Source organism: Bos grunniens, chromosome 29 (genome assembly GCF_055505025.1).
Source record: "Bos grunniens cultivar Pamir isolate PY7600 chromosome 29, Bosgru_T2T1.0, whole genome shotgun sequence".
NCBI classification, from domain to species: Eukaryota; Metazoa; Chordata; class Mammalia; order Artiodactyla; family Bovidae; genus Bos; species Bos grunniens.
Window position 1 is genome coordinate 21955113 of NC_141193.1, and position 23176 is coordinate 21978288.

The window sequence follows — 23176 nt, forward strand, 5'->3', positions numbered from 1 at the left end:
AAATCACAAGAGATTGTGGGAATATTTGGGATGAGCATAGAAGAGGTATTTGGTGAGGGCTAGAAAGGGCTGGTATTCTACAGGGGCTCGGGAAAGTCAGTGAGAAATTAGAAAACACTAACTTCCATGAAAGGAATAGTCAGTATACTAGACTCATGCACCAGCCATCATTTTGGGGAAACCGTACCAACCATGGCTACTCCTGACCGTGTAGCACTGGGTCACTATGTTTCTAATCATGTTATCTAATTTTCATGTTCAAAGCCAAGTATATCCAGATGGGCACTTAGCTGAATGGTAGTCAGTTACCCTGTCTCCTGGCATGTGAGCAGTACTCGACCACCCAGTCCTCAAAAATATTTAAATACTACCTTGCATTCAGTGTGCTCATGGATAGAAGACTGAGGTATTTTTGGCTCTTAGCACAGCCCCTCAACAGAAAATGTCAAAGAGAGATAAGAGTTTCAGATCTTCACTGTAGTTTTCTTTACAAACAATTAGTTGTGAAATGAAAATAATGAATTCCCAAGTTATCATTCACTCACCTTTGGTGAAAAAATTTCTTTTATCATATTAACCTTTCTATATGCTAAAATCTACACATGTTACTATTATATTTTTTAGCTATGTATTTACATACACATATATATTAGTCTAGATGTTGTCGTATTCCTCCTCATATGCAGACCTCTGATTAGCTATTAGTTTCTACCATATTTTATTTGCCCAAATAAAAAATTTTAATACAGAAATTAATTTTAAAATATTTCCAAGTTATGTCTGGTGGAATTTCCCCCAAATTGTATTATGTTAGAACGAATATTTGGAGAAGGCGATGGCACCCCACTCCAGTACTTTTGCCTGGAAAATCCCATGGACGGAGGAGCCTGGTGGGCTGCGGTCCATGGGGTCGCGAAGAGTCGGACAGGACTGAGCGACTTCACTTTCACTTTTCTCTTTCATGCATTGGAGAAGGAAATGGCAACCCACTCCAGTGTTCTTGCCTGGAGAATCCCAGGGACGGGGGAGCCTCTTGGGCTGCCGTCTACTGGGTCGTACAGAGTCAGACACGACTGAAGGGACTTAGCAGAATGAATATTATACTTTAACATCTTGCAAAGTAGAAAATACAGTAGAGTCTTCCATTGGTTTATAAGAGCAGAATGGAGATAGTAGCAGCAGGCTCCTATTATGAAATGATTCACGGGGGACTCACTGTGGCGTGTGATTAGTTTCTAGAATGGTCCAAGAGGCAGCTTCACACTCAAGTCGAGCTGCAGCGTGAGGACAGTAGCTGGCGCAGGGAGGGCAGCAGGCACACACTGAGTGACAAATGGAGACCTCCGCCACGGCGACAGCAAGGCGGAAGCCAGGATTCTGCGGAGCGCCGAGGCCACGCCCCTCGGCTTTCCTCATCGCATCCGGAAGACTCCAGGTCCAGGCTTCCCGAGTCTGTCCTGTCTGCTTCCTGTCTTGGGTTTCCATGAGATTCTGACTCCCATACTGCCCCATGTTACAGCCCCCCCCCCCTAATTTTCTGGGTCCAGTTGTGGTACCGCCTCACTCCTTACATTTTACAGAAACAAATGGGAAGTAGAGGGAACAGGGAGGGAGGCCAGTCCCTGAGCAAGTGCAGTTACTCTAGATTCAGGTCCAGTGTTCTCTTCCAGCCAATGGTGCCTTGGTGGGTGGTGAACCTAAGCTGGCAAAACGGATCAAATAAGACAAACCAATTGTGTGGAACTTTCAAGCTGAAGGGTTTAGTAATATTAGGAAACAGGGTTTCTAAATAAGAGACAAAAACAAAGTCAATGAAACCAAGTGGTGTTTGTTTTTTTTTTAAGATTAAGAGAATTGACAAAGCTTTATCCAGGCTCACCAAGAAGATAAGAGAGAAGGCCCAAATGAACAACAACAACAACAAAAACCCAAAGAGGTGAAATAATACTCGATGCCATAGAAATACAAGAGATCATAAGAACATTTACATGCCAACAAATTGGACAATCAAGAAAAAAACGAATAAATTTCTAGAAATACACAGCCTGCCATGATAGAATCAAGGAGAAGGAGGCAATTTGAACAGTCAGATCACTAGAAGTGAAATTGAATTTATAATAATAATAATAATAAAAAACCTGCAAGGAAATGAAAGTCTAGGGCTAGGAGGCTTCAAAGGGGAACTCTACTTACCCATCTCAAACTATTCCAGAAAAACTGAAGAGGAGGGGACACTGCCAAATTCATTTTATGATACCGCCATTATCCTGATAGCAAAACTAGGCAAAGACACATCAAAAAGGAAAATGACAGTCCAATGTATTTGATGATTGTAGATGCAAAAATTCTCAGCAAAATATTTGCAAACCAAATCCAACCATATATAAAAAGGGTCATATACTGTGACCAAGTTGGATTTATTCCAGTCACAAGGATGATTCAACTTTCAGAAATCAATCAATGTGATACATGACATTAGTGAAAGGAAGGATAAAAACCATACGGTCATCTCAATAGATGCAGAAAAAGCTTCTGACAAAGTTCAGCATCCATTTAAGATAAAAAAATAATAATAATAACTCCCATCACAGTTAGTATAGGGCTTCGGGACACCAATTCAATCCCTGGTCTGGGAAGAGTCCACGTGTCAAAGAGCAACTAAGCCTGTGTGCCACAACTATTAAGCTGACACGCCCTAAGGCCCATGCTCCACAGCAAGATAAACCACCACCATGAGAAGCCAGCACTGCAGCTAGAGAGGAGTCCCTGCTCACCACGACTTGAGAAAGCCCACACACAGCAGCGAAGACCCAGTGAAGCCGTAAGTAAAGAAATAACTTTTAAAAGTTGGTATAGAGGGAACATATCTCAACATAATAAAGGCCACTTATGACAAACTCACAGCCAATATCGCAATGGTGAAAAGCTGGGACTTCTAGCTAAATTCAGAAACAAGACAAGGATACCAAAAACAAGACAAGGATGCCCAGTTTTGCCACTTCTTTTTAATGTAGCAGTGATAGTCCTAGCCAGAGAAATCAGACAAAAAGAAAATGAAAGAAGAGATACCCAAATTGGAAGAGAAGACTTAAAAGTGTCACTATTTGCAAACAACATGATAACTTCATATAAAGAATCCTAAAGTCTCCACCTGGAAATGATTAGAACTAATAAATAAATTCAGCAGCACTGCAGGACACAAGATTAATAAATAGGAATCTGTTGCATTTCTATACATTAATAATGAAATATCAAAATGAGAAAATAAAGAAACAATCTCATTTAAAATTGCATCAAAGAGAATAAAATACCTAGGAACAAACTTAAGGAAAGAGGTAAAAACCCTCTACTCTGAAAACTATAAAATATTGAGGAAGTTGAAGACGATACAGATAAATGCAAAGATATCCTGTGCTCTTGAATTAGAAGCATCAATATTATTAAAATGACCATACTGGCCAAAGCAATCAATAGATTTAAGGCAGTCTCTGTCTATACCCAGGACATTTTTCACAGAACTAGAACAAATAATTTAAAATTTATATAGAACCACAAAAGACTTGAATGTAGATGTGATCCTGAATAAAAAGAATAAAGCTGGACATATAATCCTCCCAGACTTCATACTATACTGCAAAGCCATAATAATCAAAACAGGTGGTATTGGCGCAGAAACAGACACAGATAAATGGAACAGAATAGAGCCCAGAAATAAACCCATGCACTGATGATCAGTTACCTACAACAAAGGAGGCAAAAACATACAACAGAGAAAAGACAGTCTCTTCAACACTGGGTGCTGGAAAAACTGGACAGCCACAAATGATAGACCATTCTTTCATATCATATATAAAAATAAAATGGTTTCAAAATCTAAGTGTAAGACATGAAGCTATAAAGCTCCTAGAAGAGAACATAGGCAGAACACATCCTAATAGAAATGGTAATGCAATTATTTTGAATAAAGTAAATATAAAATAAATAATAAAATAAAATTTTGTCTCTTAAAAGAGATAAAAGCAAAAATAAACAAATGGGACCTAATTTAACTAAAACACTTCTGCAAGGCAAAGGAAACCGTTGACAAAGCAAAAGACAATTTATGGAATGGGAAAATATATTTGCAAATGACATGACTGACAGTGGGTTAATATTCAAAATATACTAACAGCTCATTCAACTCAATATCAAAAAACAAACAACCTGATTGAAAATGGGCAGAAGACCTAAATACGCATTTTTCCAAAGAAGAAACATACAGATTAAGCTAACAGACACATGAAAAGATTCTCGACATTATTAACCATCAGAGAATGCAAATTAAAAAACCACAGTGAGATATCACCTCACACATGTCAGAACGGCTATTGTCAAAAAGAGCACAAATAACAAATGCTGGTGAGATGTAGAGAAACCCACATCCACTGCTGGTGGGAATGTACATTGGTGCAGCCACCGTGGAAAACACGATGGAGGTTTCTCAGAAGACTAGAACCAGAACTACGCTGCTGTTGCTTCACTTCAGTCATGTCTGACTCTGTGAGACCCTATGGACTGTAGCCCACTCGGCTCTTCTGTGCATGGGATTCTCCAGACAAGAATACTGGAGTGAGTTGCCATGCCCTCTTCCAAAGGATCTTCCCAACCCAGGTCTCCTGTGTTTCCTGCATTGGCAGGCAGGTTCTTTACCACTAGCGCCACCTGGGAAGCACAGAACTACCATATGACCCAGCAATTCCGTTCCTGAGTACATATCTGAAAAAAGCAAAAACACTGATTTATAAAGATACATGCAGCCCAAATGTTGTGAAAGTGCTGCACTCAATATGTCAGCAAATTTGGAAAACTCAGCAGTGGCCACAGGGCTGGAAAAAGTCAGTTTTCATTCCAATCCCTAAGAAAGGTAATGCCAAAGAATGCCCAAACTACCACACAATTGCACTCATCTCACACGCTAGTAAAGTAATGCTCAAAATTCTCCAAGCCAGGCTTTCGCAATACATGAACCGTGAACTTCCAGATGTTCAAGCTGGTTTTACAAAAGGCAGAGGAACCAGAGATCAAATTGCCAACATCCGCTGGATCATGGAAAAAGCAAGAAAGTTCCAGAAAAACATCTATTTCTGCTTTATTGACTATGCCAAAGCCTTTGACCATGTGGATCACAATAAACTGTGGAAAATTCTGAAAGAGATGGAAATACCAGACCACCTGACTTGCCTCTTGAGAAACCTGTGTACAGATCAGGAAGCAACAGTTAGAACTGGACATGGAACAACAGACTGGTTCCAAATAGGAAAAGGAGTACATCAAGGCTGTATATTGTCACCCTGCTTATTTAACATATATGCAGAGTACATCATGAGAAACGTTGGGGTGGAGGAAGCACAAGCTGGAATCAAGATTGCCAGGAGAAATATCAATCACCTCAGATATGCAGATGATACCACCATTATGGCAGAAAGTGAAGAAGAACTAAAGAGCCTCTTGATGAACGTGAAAGTGGAGAGTGAAAAAGTTGGCTTAAAGCTCAACATTCAGAAAACGAAGATCATGGCATCTGGTCCCATCACTTCATGGGAAATAGATGGGGAAACAGTGGAAACAGTGGCTGACTTTATTTTTCTGGTATCCAAAATCACTGTGGATGGTGGTTGCAGCCATGAAATTAAAAGACGCTTGCTCCTTGGAAGGAAAGTTATGACCAACCTGGACAGCATATTCAAAAGCAGAGACATTACTTTGCCAACAAAGGTTCATCTAGTCAAGGCTATGGTTTTTCCAGTAGTCATGTATAGATGTGAGAGTTGGACTATAAAGAAAGCTGAGCGCAGAAGAATTGATGCTTTTGAACTGTGATGTTGGAGAAGACTCTTGGGAGTCCCTTGGACTGCAAGGAGATCCAACCAGTCCATCCTGAAGGAGATTAGTCCTGGGTGTTCATTGGAGGGACTGATGTTGAAGCTGAAACTCCAATACTTTGGCCACCTGATGCAGAGAGCTAACTCATTTGAAAAGACCCTGATGCTGGGAAAGATTGAGGGCAGGAGGAGAAGGGGACGACAGAGGATGAGATGGTTGGATGGTATCACTGACTCGATGGACATGGGTTTGGGTGGACTCCGGGAGTTGGTGATGGACAGGGAGGCCTGGGGTGCTGCAGTTCATGGGGTCACAAAGAGTTGGACACGACTGAGGGACTGAACTGATACTGATATTGATATGCAGCCGAATATTCATAGAAACATTATGTACAGTAGTCAAGATATGGAAACAACCGAAGGGTCCATCAGCAGATGAATGGATAAAGAAAATCTGGTGTATATAGTGAAAGTAGTAGTGTTAGTCAGTCAACTGTTTATGACCCCATGGAGTATAGCCCATCAGGCTCTTCTGTCTATGGAATTCTCCAGGCTAGAATACTGGAGTGGGTAGCCTTTTTCTTCTTCAGGGGATCTTCCTGACCCAGGGATTGAACCCGGGTCTCCTGCATTGCGAGCAGATTCTTTAGCATCTGAGCCATTACAAACTGCTCAAATCTGGTGTGTGTATATACACCCAAAGAATGTGATATTCCTTGGCCATAAAAAAGAATGAAATTTTGCCATTTGCAGCAACATGTATGAACTTGGAGGGTATTATGCTGAGTGAAATAAGTCAGACAGAGAAACATAAACTGTATGACGTTACTTACATGCGGAATTCAAAAAATACAACAAATTGGTGAATATAATGAGAAAATAAGCAGGCTCACAGATATAGAGGACAATCTAATGGTTACCAGTGGAGAGGGGAAAAGTTGGAAGGGCAATATAGGGGTAGAGGATTAACAGGTACAAACTATTATGTATAAAATAAGCTACAAGGATATACTGTACATCAAAGGGAATATAGCCAATATTTTATAATAGCTATAAGTGGAGTATAACCTTTAAAAATTGTGAACCATTATATTGTACACCTGTAACTTATATAATATTGTACATCAACTATACTTCAATATTTTAAAAGGTATAGGAGGCAAAAGAGAAAATAAATTGGAATACATCAAAATTAAAAATTCTGTGCATCAAAGGAAAGAATCAACACAGTGAAAAGGCTGCTTATGGAATGGGAAATTGTACACCTGATAAGCGGTCATATTTGGAATGTATAAAAAAAAAACCCTCCTACAACACAGTAACTAAAAAACAGTCATCTGATGAAAATGTGGACAAAAGGACTCGAATTTTTCCAAAGAAGATATGCAAATGGCCAATAAGCACGTGGAAAGATGCTCAATATCACTAATCATTAGGGAAAAGCAAATAAAAACCATAATGAATAACACTTCACACTCAAAACGATGGCTACTAACAAAAACAAAATGACAAGTGTAGGTAAGCATGTGGAGAAATTAGAGCCCAGGACACTCTTGGTGGGAATGTGAGCCAGCACGGCCGCTGTGGACAAGCGCATGACAGTTCCTGAAAAGTTTAAACACAGAACCACCACCCAATTTAATCATTTCACACACGACTGAGCGACTGAACTGAACTGGACGGGATGTATATATCCAAAGGAATTGAAAGCAGGGTCTCGAATGGACATGTGTATACCTGTGTTCATTGCAATGTTATTTGCAATAGCCGAAAGGTAGAAGTAACCTAAATGTCCATCCGTGGATGACTGGATAAACAAAATGCCGTAAGTACATACTATGGGATATTATTTAGCATTAAAAATGAAAGAAATGCTGGCACATTCTACAACATGGATGAACTTTGAGGACATTATGCCAAGTGAAATTAGTCACAAAAGGACAAACACTGGATAATTGCATTTATATGAAGTATCTAATATAGCGAAACTTAGAAAGTACAATGTGACTGCCAGGGGATTGGGAGTATTGTTTGATGGATACAGAGTTTCAGTTTTGTAGGATGAAAAAATGATGGATGTAAGATCCACGTGGAGATGGATGGCGATGATGGTTGTATAACAATGTGGAATTAGTTAATGCCACTGAACTGTATATTTAAAATAATTAAAATGGCAAATTTTGTGTTAAGTGTAGTTCACTACAATAAACACCAACACACTGGCAATAGTAGCATAAGCAGCAGAAACGAGAAAGTGGAATCAAATTCTTATATTCAATAATATTATTGAGTTGCTAGTAAATTGGCAAATGTACCAACTTAACGTAGCATGTAAACAGTCAGGTAGGCATATCTATTAAAAGAATTTTTAAAGAATGCATAAGGTAATAGAGAAGATAAAATGACAAATACTAGATTAATCCCAAAGAGTCCAAAGAGTCCAAGAAAGAATGAGAAAATAGTCTATAGTTGCATAAAACAAAATATTTTTGGTCATAAAGCAAGTTCTGATGAAGTACACTGAAAACATCCACAAAGTATCATTCTTATTCTCTTATCCATGGGGAGGAAGTTATAAAACATTTTTTGGTTAATGTTTTTTCCCTTACCAAAAGATTTTTTAAAGAACTTTGACTTCAAAGAATGTTGGAGTCTTCCATGAAAATACCTATCTTAATTAGCCATCTGCTATGCCAGAAACAACACTTAGACATGACTTTTTCTGAATTTATACACTCTTTTAAGTCTCTTTGTTAAGACTCTGGCATTTATTCCTTATTTGTTTATGCTTTTTATGCTATATTTATTTATTGGAGGATAATTGCTTTACAATGTTGTGTTAGATTCCGACGTACAAGGTCAAACAGCTGTATGTATACACATATTTCGTCCCTCTTGAGCCTGCATCCCACTCCTCCCCAACTATCTCTAGAATTCCAAACACACCCTCCTTTCTTCTCCAACCCCAAACCCCAGAGAGTCTCATTCTATACGGCAGAAAATCTTTCACTCTTCATGGTTCAGGCACGAATTTCTTTCTCCATTCTGCCCTTCTCCTCACTCTGGGAATAACATTCACGAACAAAATTCAAGAAAACTCAAGTCATATCTTTTCATGTCACCCCCTCCTTCCTCATGAGGCCAGGGTTGTGCGCTTTAACTGGAGTGAGACAAGAAGAAAAATCCCAAGAGAAAAAAATGAACATATTCTGCCTCAGAAAGAAGGGAAGGAGCAGGAACAAAAAATTGACTTATCCTCTTCTGCCTTTTCTTTTCCTAAATTGATTTTGTAATTGGAGGATAATTGCTTTACAAGTCTGTGTTGGTTTCTGCCATACAACAACACAAATCAGACATAATTATGTGTGTATGTATATATATATATCCTCTCTTGAGCCTCCCTCTCACCTCCCCCATCCCACCCCTCTAGGTCATCACAGCACTAGGCTGGGTTCCCTGTGGCTACCCTAGTTATCTGGGCTTCCCTGGTGGCTCAGATGGTAAAGAATCCGCCTGCAATATGGGAGACAGGTTTGATCCCTTGGTTAGGAAGATCCCCTGGAGGAGGGCATGACAACCCACTCCAGTATTCTTGCCTGGAGAATCCCATGGACAGAATAGCCTTGCAGGCTACAGTCCATGGGGTCACAAAGAGTCAGACACGACTGAGTGACTAACACAGCTAGCTATCTGTTTCACACCTGGCAGTGTGTATACGTCAATGCCACTTTCTCAATTCATCCTACCCTCTCCATCCCCCCTTCTTCCTTTCTGAAGCAGCTTGGGTGTTCAGTGAATGCACTGGATTCTATACCAACATGCAGGATGTATTGATCTTGTGTTCAAGATGTTCCCCATACACCCCCTCCCAGGGGCCATGGCAGAAAATCTGGAAAGAGAGAGGGCTTTCTTCTTACATGTGCAGAAGGCAGAGTTGTGTATTTCCAATCTGAAATGTATTTTTTAGATTACTGTGATGAGGTGGAGCCAAAGATGTCACCTACCCAGAGACTGGAGCCAGAAAAGAACCAGTGATTTCTAGATGTCTTCATTGCACAAGTCGTGGCTCCTGCAACACCTGAAGTTCACCAGGTAGACACTCCACTTTATGTTGTTCACATTGGCGCAGTTCTTTAGGCAACCCCTGAAGGTTAACCAGAGAGTGCCATCATCTGCAGAAGTAGGAGAAACTTATCAGCACAGAGGTTTCTAAAACCAAAACCCAAACAAAAAACTTCCCAGCCTGCACCAGTGAACAAAACACAACCTCGTGTCATTCAAGTCTCGGTTGTTTAAACGTGAAGAACTGGAAGATGTGGCAGTCTGGGTACTTCCCAAAAGAGAGACAATAGCAGAGCAGTTTAAAGCAAAAAAATTAAAAAAAAAAAAAAAAAATCCCTGAATGTGGGGCTGTAATGAGAGCAGAAACGCAAGGATTGCCAGAGCTGGGCGTCTCCACTGAGCATTTTGACGCTGGTATAAGTAAGGGTTAGAAATACTAAGGTATCGCTCAGTACAAAGGATAGGAAAACCGAGAAATCATGCTGTTCAGACTTACCTATGAAGGGCCACTTAGCCTGTATCTATTGCTGACCCTGGCCCCTCTATTTTCACGGTTTAAAACTTCCCACAGGGAACGGCCAGGCCGGGAAAAAACAAAGTGCCCGCCTCACTTCAACACTTAGCTCTGTTCTCCACTGGCCCTTCCTTTTCCGTCAACTTAGTCTCCTCTGTTTTGTTCAGGCTTCTCAAAATACTGATTCCATAGCTATAGATCCCCACTCCGTAGAGACCACCTGTATCTATTTTTCATCATGGCATGTGATGGGGTAGAAATATTCAGTCATCCTAGGGCTTCCCTGGTGGCTCAGACAGTAAAGAATCTGCCTGCAATGCAAGAGACTTCCGGTTTGATCCCTGGGTTGGGAAGATCCCCTGGAGTAGGAAACAGCAACCCACTCCAGTATTCTTGCCTGGAGAAGTCCATAAACAGAGGAGTCTGGCGGGCTGCAATCCATGCGGTCCTACAGAGTCCTACACAACCGAGTGACTCACACTAGGGACGCTAGGATTGGTCTGAAGCAGGGTCCCTCCTTTCTCCTGTGGCCGGCGTGTCCCTGTCTGCTTCCACCACCCCGTCCTCCCGCCCCCCACCCACAACTTACATTTGAAAATCCTCCCAGTCGTGCAAGCCTCTTCTTTCACTGCAATACATAGTCCTCTGCCTCTGGAACACTTCTGTCTTGGAAACTGGATGTGGCACATCCTACACTGAATAATTTCTATAATTTGGGCCAGAGAGTAGGGAAGTAGATGTGAAAGCACTGCTGCCAAAGGACCCATCTGCCCTTTCAAACCTGAAGTCCTCTGGGAGCCCTGAGGGCTTTCCCAAGACCCGTAAAGGGAGGGCATCCACCTCTATCAAACAGGCTGAGCCGAGAGAAGGGCTAGAGTTTCTGGTCTCTGGAGTTTAGCTCATAGAACAGGTGGGAAGATAAGGAAAAGAGGAACAAAATCAAGGTTGAGCGCATCAGACCGTATCCTCTCCATACTCACCAGGAAAATGGCGATCATTAACAGATAGTTCATTGACTGTGCTGGCAAAGAGAAATAAGACTTAGTAGCAATTTTCTCTAAGATTTGCTCTTGCCTGCACATCGCTGTAATCCTTGTGTAAATACACAAGGTCCATTCTGAACTCTTTACCTGGAGCCACTCTGGGCCCTTCTGTCCCTCCAAAGCCTAGTTCCCATCTCAGGGCATCTCTGTATCTCTCCCTCATTTCAACTCTCTTCACCTCTAGAGGGACTCGAAGGAGAAAGATAAATGAGCATTTTGTGTGTGTGTGAGTGCCTCATTGCCTTCTTTTTTTAAATTACTTTATTTTTGGCTGAACTGTGTGTCTCCCTTGCTACGCACCAACATTCTCTAGTTGCAACGAGTCGGGGTTACTCTCTAGTGGCAAGGCCCGGCCTTCTGATTGCAGCGGCTTCTCTTGTTGCTGCTCACGGGCTAGATAGAGAACTCGGACTCAGTAATTGCCCTGGGGTGTGTAGGATCTTCCCAGACCAGGGATCTAGCCAGTGTCCCCTGCTTTGGCAGGCAGATTCTTAACCACTGGACCCCCAAGAAAGTCCCACATTCCCTTCACTTTAACTGACCTCTCTGACTTTCTTACCCACAAGTAGCTGAAAGCTGCAAGGTGACAAAGCCTCTGAAATTCATGAAATTGCTACTCTGTGGATTTAGCCAGCTAGCACCTGAAAAATCAACATTCCACTTCCCCCTTTCCCGTTCCCTCATCTTTTAACACACGGATCCTTTGCCTTGGCAACTGCTGCTTGTGTTTTTCCATCAGGCTCAAAGTCAGTTCCCACCCCAGCCCCATCCTGCTGGAAGAAGTGGCCGAGTGCTGGAATCCAAGGTTAGTCTCCGGATTCCTTTCAACCCTCAATGCTCATGCATTCCCTCTCATCTCCCCCTCCCCTCAAATTGGCCTTCCCACACGACTCATCTGTCTCTACTCACTTTCATGTTCTTGGTCTGCAAATGACCCGCACAGTACTGTTAAGGAAAAAAAAAAATACAAAAAGATATACTCTCTGCAGATCTCATTTTACAAACTCACCTCACAGCTTTTATGAAAATCTTGTCAGTTCCCTTATAATCTACCTATTTTCTTCTGCAAGCAGACTAAGATTTTGCTGAAGGTTCCAGGGATGGGATGCATCGTGTGTGAAAGTCATGGCGTTAGAATGACAGCTGCTGTTACCTATGACTCTCATAAAAGAACCTCTGTCATGGGAACCCCAACCCATTCTAACATCCTGGACACATCTCTCCAACTGTCAACCACAGGGACTCTCACCTCGAAAGCAGCAGAGGAGGACAGGGAGCCCTAGCAGGAGGGACTTGTCCATCTCAGAGGGAGGAAAGAGCAGGTTGGAGCAGGAAGCTGCAAGGTGCCTCTTTATATATCTACCAGGTTGGGCCTCCCCAGGAAGGGCTAGGGGTGGGGACATTACAGAAGTCCTTCAAAGGTGTTTCCTGCTTCAAGGGAAGCCAAGAACTCTAAAATGTTTCTTTTTGGCAAATTGTGAGGAAGAGGGACTGCCTAGGTAAGTCCTGGGTCTGATTCATTTCAGTCCTAGCATTCAGGAAGCTTTGATGCCATGTCCTGCGGTCTCTTCACTAGAGCACACTGTGGGAGAAGACCAGGATAAATCAGGGCACGGGGAGTTAGATTCGGAGACATTTACACTGAGACACTCATTGAAGCTGAGAGAAGGGACTTCCCTGCCTGTCCAGTGGTTAAGACTTTGCCTTCCAAGGCAGGGGGGTGAAGGTTCAATTCCTGGTTAGGAAGCTAAGATCCTACATGCCTCACAGCCAAAAAAACCCAAACATAAAACAGAAACAATATTGTGACAAATTCAATAAGACTTTCAAATGGCCCATATCAAAAAAAAATTTTCAAAAAAAAAATCTGAGAGAATATGAGTGTAAATAATTGGACTGTAGGAAGTCCAAAAGAGGGGTAACCAAAGAGCCTTTAAAAGGCAGTACTATAGGAAATGGGGACGAGAGATGGAGAGGTTCAGTGCAGATGAGGTGACAGGGTACTCGGGAGGGAAATAGTTTCCCATTTTCCGTCATACTGGAATGAAACAAACAGATCAGATTACTCCTCCTGGAGGGAGGTCAGCTGGTCCCTCCCACTTGATGCCGAGCGAGCCAGGTATGAGGAGGGGCAGTTTCCTCAGCTCTGAGAGTGACAAGTTAACCAACTGGGGCAGTGACTGAATGTAGAATTCCTGTGGAGGAGATTGAGACTGTGTAAGAAAATCCATGGGATTCTCCAGGCAAGAATGCTGGAGTGGGCTGCCACTTCCTCCTCCAGGGGATCTTCCTGACCCAGGGGTCGAACCCGCGTCTCTTGAGTCTGCGCCATGGACAGGCAGGATGTTTACCTCCGAGCCACTTGGGAAGCCCTGTGTTCCCACTGGCAGACCTGTCTCTCTCCTGCTCTCAAGCCGGGAAACTTAGCATCGTCTCTTACCTCCTCACATTCCTTTCTTTGACCTTTGAGATCTCCCCTCCTTTCCTTCTAGGAATCCTGTATTTAATTCTTTGGCTAATGGCAGCCCACACAAAAGAAGGGAAGGTTTTCTTCCTCTGCCCCACCAGAAACTGTCTCCTCACTTCATTATACTCTGTTGATATTATTATACCCCTTCTCCTAAAGCAGAAATGTTCCCTTCTCAGCTTTACCAATCCAGCTGAACTCCGTGTTTATATTTGAACACTAGATTTTTAAGTATTTAGTTTGTTGTCCTAAGTCTTAGGTGTGGCATGTAAGATCTAGTTTCCTGACCAGGGATCAAGCCCCAGGGCCCCTGCATTGAGAGTGCACATTCTTGGCTACTGGGCCACCAGGGAAGTCCCTGAACTCTATTTTATTAGCTTATTTTTCTCCTAAAATCTCCTCAAATCCACATTCCCGGTCTTAGTATCCCATAATACCTGATTTTCTTGCTGGGTCACAGTCCATACCTTTCCTCAGTGTTCCTAATCCTTTTTCTTATCCTCTTGCTGGTGCTGCTGCTGCTAAGTCACTTCAGTCGTGTCCAACTCTGTGTGACCCCATAGACAGCAGCCCACCAGGCTCCCCCGTCCCTGGGATTCTCCAGGCAAGAACACTGGAGTGGGTTGCCATTTCCTTCTGCAATACATGAAAGTGAAAAGTGAAAGTGAAGTCGCTCAGTCATGTCTGACTCTTCGAGACCCCATGGACTGCAGCCTACCAGGCTCCTCTGTCCATGGGATTTTCCAGGCAAGAGTGCTGGAGTAGGATGCCATCACCTTCTCCTCTTATCCTCTTAGGGCACCCAAAATAATTATTCTTATGTCATAAATTATAGACCCACGACTTAAAAGTATTCAGGAAAGAATCCTTTTTGCTTATTGCTCCAAACCTCACATGGAGTCAGATCTTATGCCTTGGCTCAGATGGTAAAGAATCCACCTGCAATGCAGGAGACCCATGTTTGAGCCCTGGGTCAGGAAGATCCCCTGGAGAAGGGAATGGCAACCTATTCCAGGACTCTTGCCTGAGAATTCCATGGACAGAGGGGCCTGGCAGGCATCAGTGCAAAGAGGTGGACACAACTGAGTGATTAACATTTACTTTGTTCCCATGGAGTCTGGACCCCTGTACTCACGATGCCCTTCTCTCCATCACTGTACCATCAGGGTTCTGGAGGTACAGTTAGTCCAGAGGAGCAGCCCTGGCCCTGGATTTTTCTCACCTCTGAAGTGATTAGCTGAGTACTCAGTTATACCTTTATGTAGATGATTAGAAGATGTTTAGATGATGAGCTAGGATTTTTGGTTTGCATCTCCGTTATCATGCAAAACAATAAAAATGGTATTTCTTGAATAGACATCCACTTTCCAACGTTACCATTATTTTCAAAAGACATATCACTACTCTCCATGGTGAATACAGTAAAAATATCCTGAACTTCATTGATAATTGAGATATTTTCACACAATGTCATTTCTAAAGAGCTTAATGGGGTGGGTGATTGCCAGGATTTGATTTGAGGAAAAAGCTCTCAGCTTAGGCAGATGCTACCTTGAAAGTGAAAGTGTTAATGGCTCAGTCATGTCCAACTCTTTATGACCCCATGGACTGCAGCCCAGCAAGCTCCTCAGTCTGTGGAATTCTCCAGGCATGGAATTCTCTAGGCAAGAATACTGGAGTGGGTAGCCATTCCCTTCTCCAGGGGATCTTCCCAACCTAGGGATCGAAGCCATGTCTCCTGCACTGCAGGCGGATTCTTTACCATCTGAGCCACCAGGGAAGCCCCTTGGGGGAAGGTCAACAAGATGAAGAACCACAGTTACTATTCCCAGGCAGCCCAGTGACCATAAGCTCCTGGGGTTTTTCCAGTACCCATAGGATTTATACCAGTGATCTGACAGAAAAAGAACAGTTTCTTCTAGATCAGGGTTTGAAGGAACAGTTCAGTCAGAAAATCGTGTCTCTTTTTCCCTTAAGCAAGGGAGCAGCACCATTCTGGTTGACTGAGACTAGATGAAACCAGAGAAGTTCTACCCTCTTGAGGAATATGAAAATGGAATTTTCAGACAATATGTGGATATCCAGGAAAGAACATAAAAGAAGTGTTTCTGGGGAGACCTTCTATGTGTATTCTTTTCTACCATGAGACTCCCCATCCCCAAGGATTTGCTGGGAATCTCAAAATTGTTCAACGTGTCCACAGTTCTCTAGATAGTTCATGCCAACGGTGCTGAGGGTGGGAAAAGATAAAACGATGTTAAAGTGACTAGGGAGGTAGTCAACAAAACAATGAAGAAGTAGCCAATAACCTATCTACCCATTGTTCCTGTTGTAGCTTACAGCTCAAATAAAAGGCCCTAGGCTTTCAATCTGCCGCGTCAGCCAACTCTGGCTATTCACCAGGAGAACTCTTTCCAAGGGTGACTTCAGCAAAGGAGAAATAAGAGATTCCTTTTCCACTTTTCATGGTAAATTCACCAGTATGTGAAAGCCATGCTCAGAGACCAGCAGTCCCAAGGGGGCGTATAGCCCTCTGTTTTGCTGAGTTTATTACTAAGGTTTTACATGTATCCCTTTAAATTCTGCTCAATGTCATGTGACAGCCTGGATGGGAGGGGACTTTGGGGGAGAATGGACACATGTATATGTATGGCTAAGACCCTCTGCTGTTCACCTGAAACGATCATAACATTGTTAATTGGCTATACTGCTCCTGCTAAGTCACTTCAGTCGTGTCCGACTCTGTGCGACCCCATAGACGGCAGCCCACCAGGTTCCCCCATCCCTGGAATTCTCCAGACAAGAACACTGGAGTGGGTTGCCATTTCTTTCTGCAATACATGAAAGTGAAAAGTGAAAGTGAAGTCGGTCAGTCGTGCCTGACTCTGTGCGACCCCGTGGACTGCAGCCTACCAGGCTCCTCCATCCATGGGATTTTCCAGGCAAGAGTACTGGAGTGGGGTGCCATTGCCTTCTCTGTTAATTGGCTATATTCCAATATTAAAAAATTTTAAAGAAACAAAAATAAATGGTATCCCTTCAGATTATAAAAACAATTTGTGTTCAGAGAGACTATCCCTGACCAGTTTCCTGAAGTTCTGTATATAGATTCCCCCTGTTATTTCCTGTGTGTGTGTGTGTGTGTGTGTAGATGGAGGGAGCAAGTTAGGAGAAAAGCTATTATTTTAAAAATGCCACAAAACTTTCCTACCATGTGGAAACTGTCTCATTCAGATTCATGTTTTCTGTGGTTGCTGTAAACCTGAGATGAAGTTGATTGTGATGACTTTTACTCTTGTGGTCAGTGTTTCTCTGAGGGGAACTGTCCTTCAGAGCTCCCTCCTCTGTCATTTCCACTGATGATGTCTCCTGGCCTCCTCAAAAGCTATATTTTAAAACAATTAAATAGCTCACGTGTGCTAATTTATCCCTCACAATTCTTCTTGATAGATAAATATATATTTTCTCTAGTGAAAAAAAAAAAATCTCCACAGGTCAGAGAGGTTAAAGGACACGCACAAGGTCACACATCCAGCAGGTGAAGAATCAGATTTAAACAGAGCTCCACCCAACCCCTGAGCACGATGCTATAATGGTCTCCTATGGGAAGAAAGCAGTTGGTTTCCATGGGCCAGGGATTCTTAATCACTTGGCAAGACTTTTAAAACTCTTGTAACGTTCTTGTGTTTCAAGTGATTGGCCGTAAAATTCCCAAACTGAGATGTGTGTCAGTACTATCTTTCCAGATTCCATATATATGTGTTAATATCCGGTATTTGTTTTTCTGAGCATTTGTTGAATTACATCCCTCGAAAGAGAGTCTTACGAGCGTTGGTTAGAGAAGCAAGCTTTGCTTTTGGCCCTTGGAGTACTGTCGCTGGACAGCTGTCGTTTCAGAGCTGGGATGCTGAGGCTGCTTGGAGGAATGAAGAAAGAAGGAAGGAAAGCTGGAAAGAGATTATTTTAAGCACTTCAACCTGGGAGAAGGCTCAGAGGAGGGAATACAATGATGAAACTGCAGGAGGTGTTGCCTAACCCAAGTCAAGGAGATGAGACCCTGAGAGAAGCACATCCCTTGGTCATGACCTACAGTCCCAGGGAGAGTTAGATTGGATCCTGCTTTCAAAGAGGGGCAATAATGCAGGGAGTGTTCTTGGGAGTTTCATATAGCCCAGATAGGGTAGGAGGCAGGCTGTGGACACAGTAGTTCGGTGTATGGAAGCCTGTTAGGCCTGGCAACTAAGACTCGGACACAGCCTGCGGGGTTAGGAGAACAGAACATCTTCTTGAGGTCTAGAGATGAGATAGTTTCTGGTCATTAAAGTCCAAATGGGCATCAGATGAGAGGTGAAAAGCTTAGTCAGGTGAGACAAGGAACAAAGCAAGAAGTCTTGGCACCATCCAGAAGTGGGTGGAGAAGGAACAAGAGGGCATGGATGCATTTAGAAGATAATAAATATGCTTGAGAAAAAAAAACCCAACTCTTGTAATTTCAAAGACTTAAACTGTGCCAAACTGCTGACAATGCAAAATTAGAGGACGCAGTCTCCTTTCTATGTCTTAGAAATTTCCTGAGAATGTGTGCTCATACACAGGACGAGAAAGTGAGGGACTTCCCTGGTGGTCAAATGGCTAAGACTCTGTGCTCCCAAAGCAGGGGCCCAAGTCTGATCCCTGAGCAGGGAACTAGCTCCCACTTGCTACAACTAAGAGTTTGCATGCTGCAACTAAGACCCAGCACAGCCAAATAGATAAATTTTTTTTTTTTAAAAAAGATTTCTGTGACATCTCCATTCTCCCCTCCTCATCTCAGAAAAGTTCCTCTCCCCAGTAGAAGTCTGGAATTCAGGTTCAAAGATATCATGATAAGGACTTTCTGCTCAGGTCTCTATGATTTCAAAATTGATGGAATAGTACCACAGGTATACTGGAGCTTAATTTGAATCATAATATATGTATATTTAATTGTCAGGTTATTTATTATTATGTGTTGCTGTTGTTGTTGCTGCTGTTATTATCTGCAGTGCTATTGTTATTGTTACTTTGTACAGCTCTTCTGTGCTGGCCTGCACAGAGGCCATGCCCAATAAGCACAGTGTTTTCAGTCTGGCTCTAACAGTGCGGCCTATGCTCCTTGCCAAGAATCCTCCTGAACAAGTGCAATCAGATTTGTATCTGCCGATTGTCTTCCGAGGATCAGCCCAGAAGAACAGGGGGAGTCGGGATAATGGAAATAGCAGAAATAGGGCCCCCAATCTAATAGCCCATAAAGCCAAGCGGTGTTACCCACTGGTGGGAGATGGGACAGAAGGCAGAGGGTAGACTCCTGACGCAGAGTGGTAGTGGCTTTATGCGCTATTGGCATTTCTTTAAAAAAAAAAAAACTTTCTATTTTATATTCGAGCAGAGTTGATTAATAATGGGATCTAAGATTTGGCTGGGACCACATTCCAGGCCCTCCAGGCTGTCTCCATGCAGCTAGATTCAGTTCTCTCCCAGAGCTGCAGATTAGGAAGTGCTTGGAGTTGGCCTTTGCCAGCGTCAGTCTCTCTATAGGTACAAGTTCATGTTCCTGATGAACAGTGAGGCCAAACAAACTAAGTTTGGAGCAGAGAGAGATTTACTGCAGGGCTTGCAATGAGTCTGGTGGTTCGTGCTCTTAAAAAAAAAAATGCTGAGCTCCCTGAAGGGTTTTTGTTTTTGTTTTTGTTTTTCCTTTTTTAAAGTATTGAATTTGTTACAGTATTGCTTCTGTTTTATGTTTTGGTTTTTTGGCCACAAGGTATGTGGGATCTGAGCTCCCCAACCAACTAATCCTGTTGTCTTCGCAACCTGAAAGTAGAGTTATTTCTTTTGTTGGGAACGTTTAGGACTCCCGAGCCTCCCAGTGGAAGCCTGGGAGACAGGAGCTCAGTAGCTCTGAGAAAATTGCTCCAAGGAGGTGAGAGGGGGAGTCAGGTTATATACAAGTTTGCAACAAAGGAAGCAGGCATCTGAACATCAAAGATTAGGTGTTAATTTAAGGAATTTAGCATTCTATATACGGGAAGATGCAAGCCTCTGGGCTCATGGAATTCATTCCTTTCATACGCACCTCAGCTATTTGGGGCCAAATCCTGTTTCTTTTTTTTTTTAATTAGTTTATTTTAATTGGAGGATAATTACTTTACAATATTGTGGTGGCTTTTGCCATACATTGACATGAATCAGCCACAGGTGCACATGTGTCCCCCCGTTTTGAACCCCCTTCCACCTCCCTCCCCACCCCATCCCTCTGGGTTGTCCCAGAGCACTGGCTTTGAGTACCCTGCTTCATGCATCGAACTTGCACTGGTCATCTGTTCTACATATGGTAATATATACATGTTTCAGTTCTATTCTCTCAAATCATTCCACCCTCACCTTCTCCCACAGAGTCCAAAAGTCTGTTCTTTACATCTGTGTCTCTTTTGCTGCCTTGCATACAGGACCATTGTTACCATCTTTCTAAATTCCATATATATGTGTTAATATACTGTATCGGTGTTTCTCTTTCCAACTTACTTCACTCTGTATAATAGGCTCCAGTTTCATCCACCTCATTAGAACTGACTCAAATGCATTCTTTTTTATATTGAGTATTATGTTGATTATTATTCCATTTGTATATGTACCGCAATTTCCTTGTCCATTCGTCTGCTGATGGACATCTAAGTTGCTTCCATGTCCTGGCTATTATAAACAGTGCTGCAGTGAGCATTGGGGTACATGTGTCCCTTTCAATTCTGCTTTCCTTGATGTGTATGCCCAGCAGTGGGGTTGCTGGGTCATATGGCAGTTCTATTCCCATTTTTTTTTCTTTTTTTTTTTTAATTTTTTTTTATTTTTAAAATTAAAAAAATTTCAGGTATACACGTGCTCCCCATCCTGAACCCTCCTCCCTCCCCCCTCCCCATACCATCCCCCTGGGCCGTCCCAGCTCACCAGCCCCAAGCATCCAGCATCGTGCACTGAACCTGGACTGGCATCTCGTTTCATACATGACATTTCACGTGTTTCAATGCCATTCTCCCAAAACTTCCCACCCTCTCCCTCTCCCACAGAGTCCATAAGACTGCTCCATACATCAGTGTCTCTTTTGCTGTCTCGTATACAGGGTTATCATTACCATCTTTCTAAATTCCATATATATGCGTTAGTATACTGTATTTATGTTTTTCCTTCTGGCTTACTTCACTCTGTATAATAGGCTCCAGTTTCATCCACCTCATTAGAACTGATTCAAATGTATTCTTTTTAATGGCTGAGTAATACTCCATTGTGTATATGTACCACAGCTTTCTTATCCATTCATCTGCTGATGGACATCTAGGTTGCTTCCATGTCCTGACTATTATAAACAGTGCTGCGATGAACATTGGGGTACACGTGTCTCTTTCCCTTCTGGTTTCCTCAGTGTGTATGCCAAGCAGTGGGATTGCTGGATCATAAGGCAGTTCTATTTCCAGTTTTTTAAGGAATCTCCACACTGTTCTCCATAGTGGCTGTACTAGTTTGCATTCCCACCAACAGTGTAAGAGGGTTCCCTTTTCTCCACACCCTCTCCAGCATTTATTATTTGTAGACTTTTGGATCACAGCCATTCTGACTGGCGTGAAATGGTACCTCATAGTGGTTTTGATTTGCATTTCTCTGATAAGGAGTGATGTTCAGCATCTTTTCATGTGTTTGTTAGCCATCTGTATGTCTTCTTTGGAGAAATGTCTATTTAGATCTTTGGCCCATTTTTTGATTGGGTCATTTATTTTTCTGGAGTTGAGCTGTAAGTGTTGCTTGTATATTTTTGAGATTAGTTGTTTGTCGGTTGCTTCATTTGCTATTATTTTCTCCCATTCTGAAGGCTGTCTTTTCACCTTGCTAATAGTTTCCTTTGATGTGCAGAAGCTTTTAAGTTTAATTAGGTCCCATTTGTTTATTTTTGCTTTTATTTCCAATATTCTGGGAGGTGGGTCATAGAGGATCCTGCTGTGATGTATGTCAGAGAGTGTTTTGCCTATGTTCTCCTCTAGGAGTTTTATAGTTTCTGGTCTTACGTTGAGATCTTTAATCCATTTTGAGTTTATTTTTGTATATGGTGTTAGAAAGTGTTCTAGTTTCATTCTTTTACAAGTGGTTGACCAGATTTCCCAGCACCACTTGTTAAAGAGATTGTCTTTAATCCACTGTATATTCTTGTCTCCTTTGTCAAAGATAAGCTGTCCATATGTGCGTGGATTTATCTCTGGGCTTTCTATTTTGTTCCATTGATCTATATTTCTGTCTTTGTGCCAGTACCATACTGTCTTGATAACTGTGGCTTTGTAGTAGAGCCTGAAGTCAGGTAAGTTGATTCCTCCAGTTCCATTTTTCTTTCTCAAGATCGCTTTGGCTATTCGAGGTTTTTTGTATTTCCATACAAATTGTGAAATTATTTGTTCTAGCTCTGTGAAGAATACTGTTGGTAGCTTGATAGGGATTGCATTGAATCTATAAATTGCTTTGGGTAGTATACTCATTTTCACTATATTGATTCTTCCAATCCATGAACATGGTATATTTCTCCATCTATTAGTGTCCTCTTTGATTTCTTTCACCAGTGTTTTATAGTTTTCTATATATAGGTCTTTAGTTTCTTTAGGTAGATATATTCCTAAGTATTTTATTCTTTTCGTTGCAATGGTGAATGGAATTGTTTCCTTAATTTCTCTTTCTGTTTTCTCATTATTAGTGTATAGGAATGCAAGGGATTTCTGTGTGTTGATTTTATATCCTGCAACTTTACTATAATCATTGATTAGTTCTAGTAATTTTCTGGTGGAGTCTTTAGGGTTTTCTATGTAGAGGATCATGTCATCTGCAAATAGTGAGAGTTTTACTTCTTCTTTTCCAATTTGGATTCCTTTTATTTCTTTTTCTGCTCTGATTGCTGTGGCCAAAACTTCCAAAACTATGTTGAATAGTAATGGTGAAAGTGGGCACCCTTGTCTTGTTCCTGACTTTAGAGGAAATGCTTTCAATTTTTCACCATTGAGGATAATGTTTGCTGTGGGTTTATCATATATAGCTTTTATTATGTTGAGGTATGTTCCTTCTATTCCTGCTTTCTGGAGAGTTTTTATCATAAATGGGTGTTGAATTTTGTCAAAGGCTTTCTCTGCATCTATTGAGATAATCATATGGTTTTTGTTTTTCAATTTGTTAATGTGGTGTA

At 42.0% G+C, this 23176-nt stretch overlaps 1 protein-coding gene across 2 annotated transcripts; it reads right to left on the reverse strand.

The window, feature by feature from the left end:
• Positions 1-9803: 9803 nt before the first annotated feature.
• Positions 9804-12781, reverse strand: PATE1 (prostate and testis expressed 1). Of its 2 annotated transcripts, XM_086385482.1 has the most exons (5): positions 12534-12591; positions 12390-12425; positions 11418-11453; positions 11027-11143; positions 9804-10033 (listed from the first exon to the last, which is right to left on the reverse strand). In XM_086385482.1, exons 1-5 carry the CDS (start codon positions 12589-12591, stop codon positions 9900-9902), a joined length of 381 nt encoding a protein of 126 aa, XP_086241608.1. In that variant the 3' UTR covers positions 9804-9899. The 2 variants fall into 2 exon arrangements, with proteins under 2 accessions (XP_086241608.1, XP_086241609.1); XM_086385483.1 differs by lacking the exons at positions 11418-11453; positions 12390-12425; positions 12534-12591 and adding an exon at positions 12730-12781 and having other exon boundaries at positions 11027-11218.
• Positions 12782-23176: the final 10395 nt, after the last annotated feature.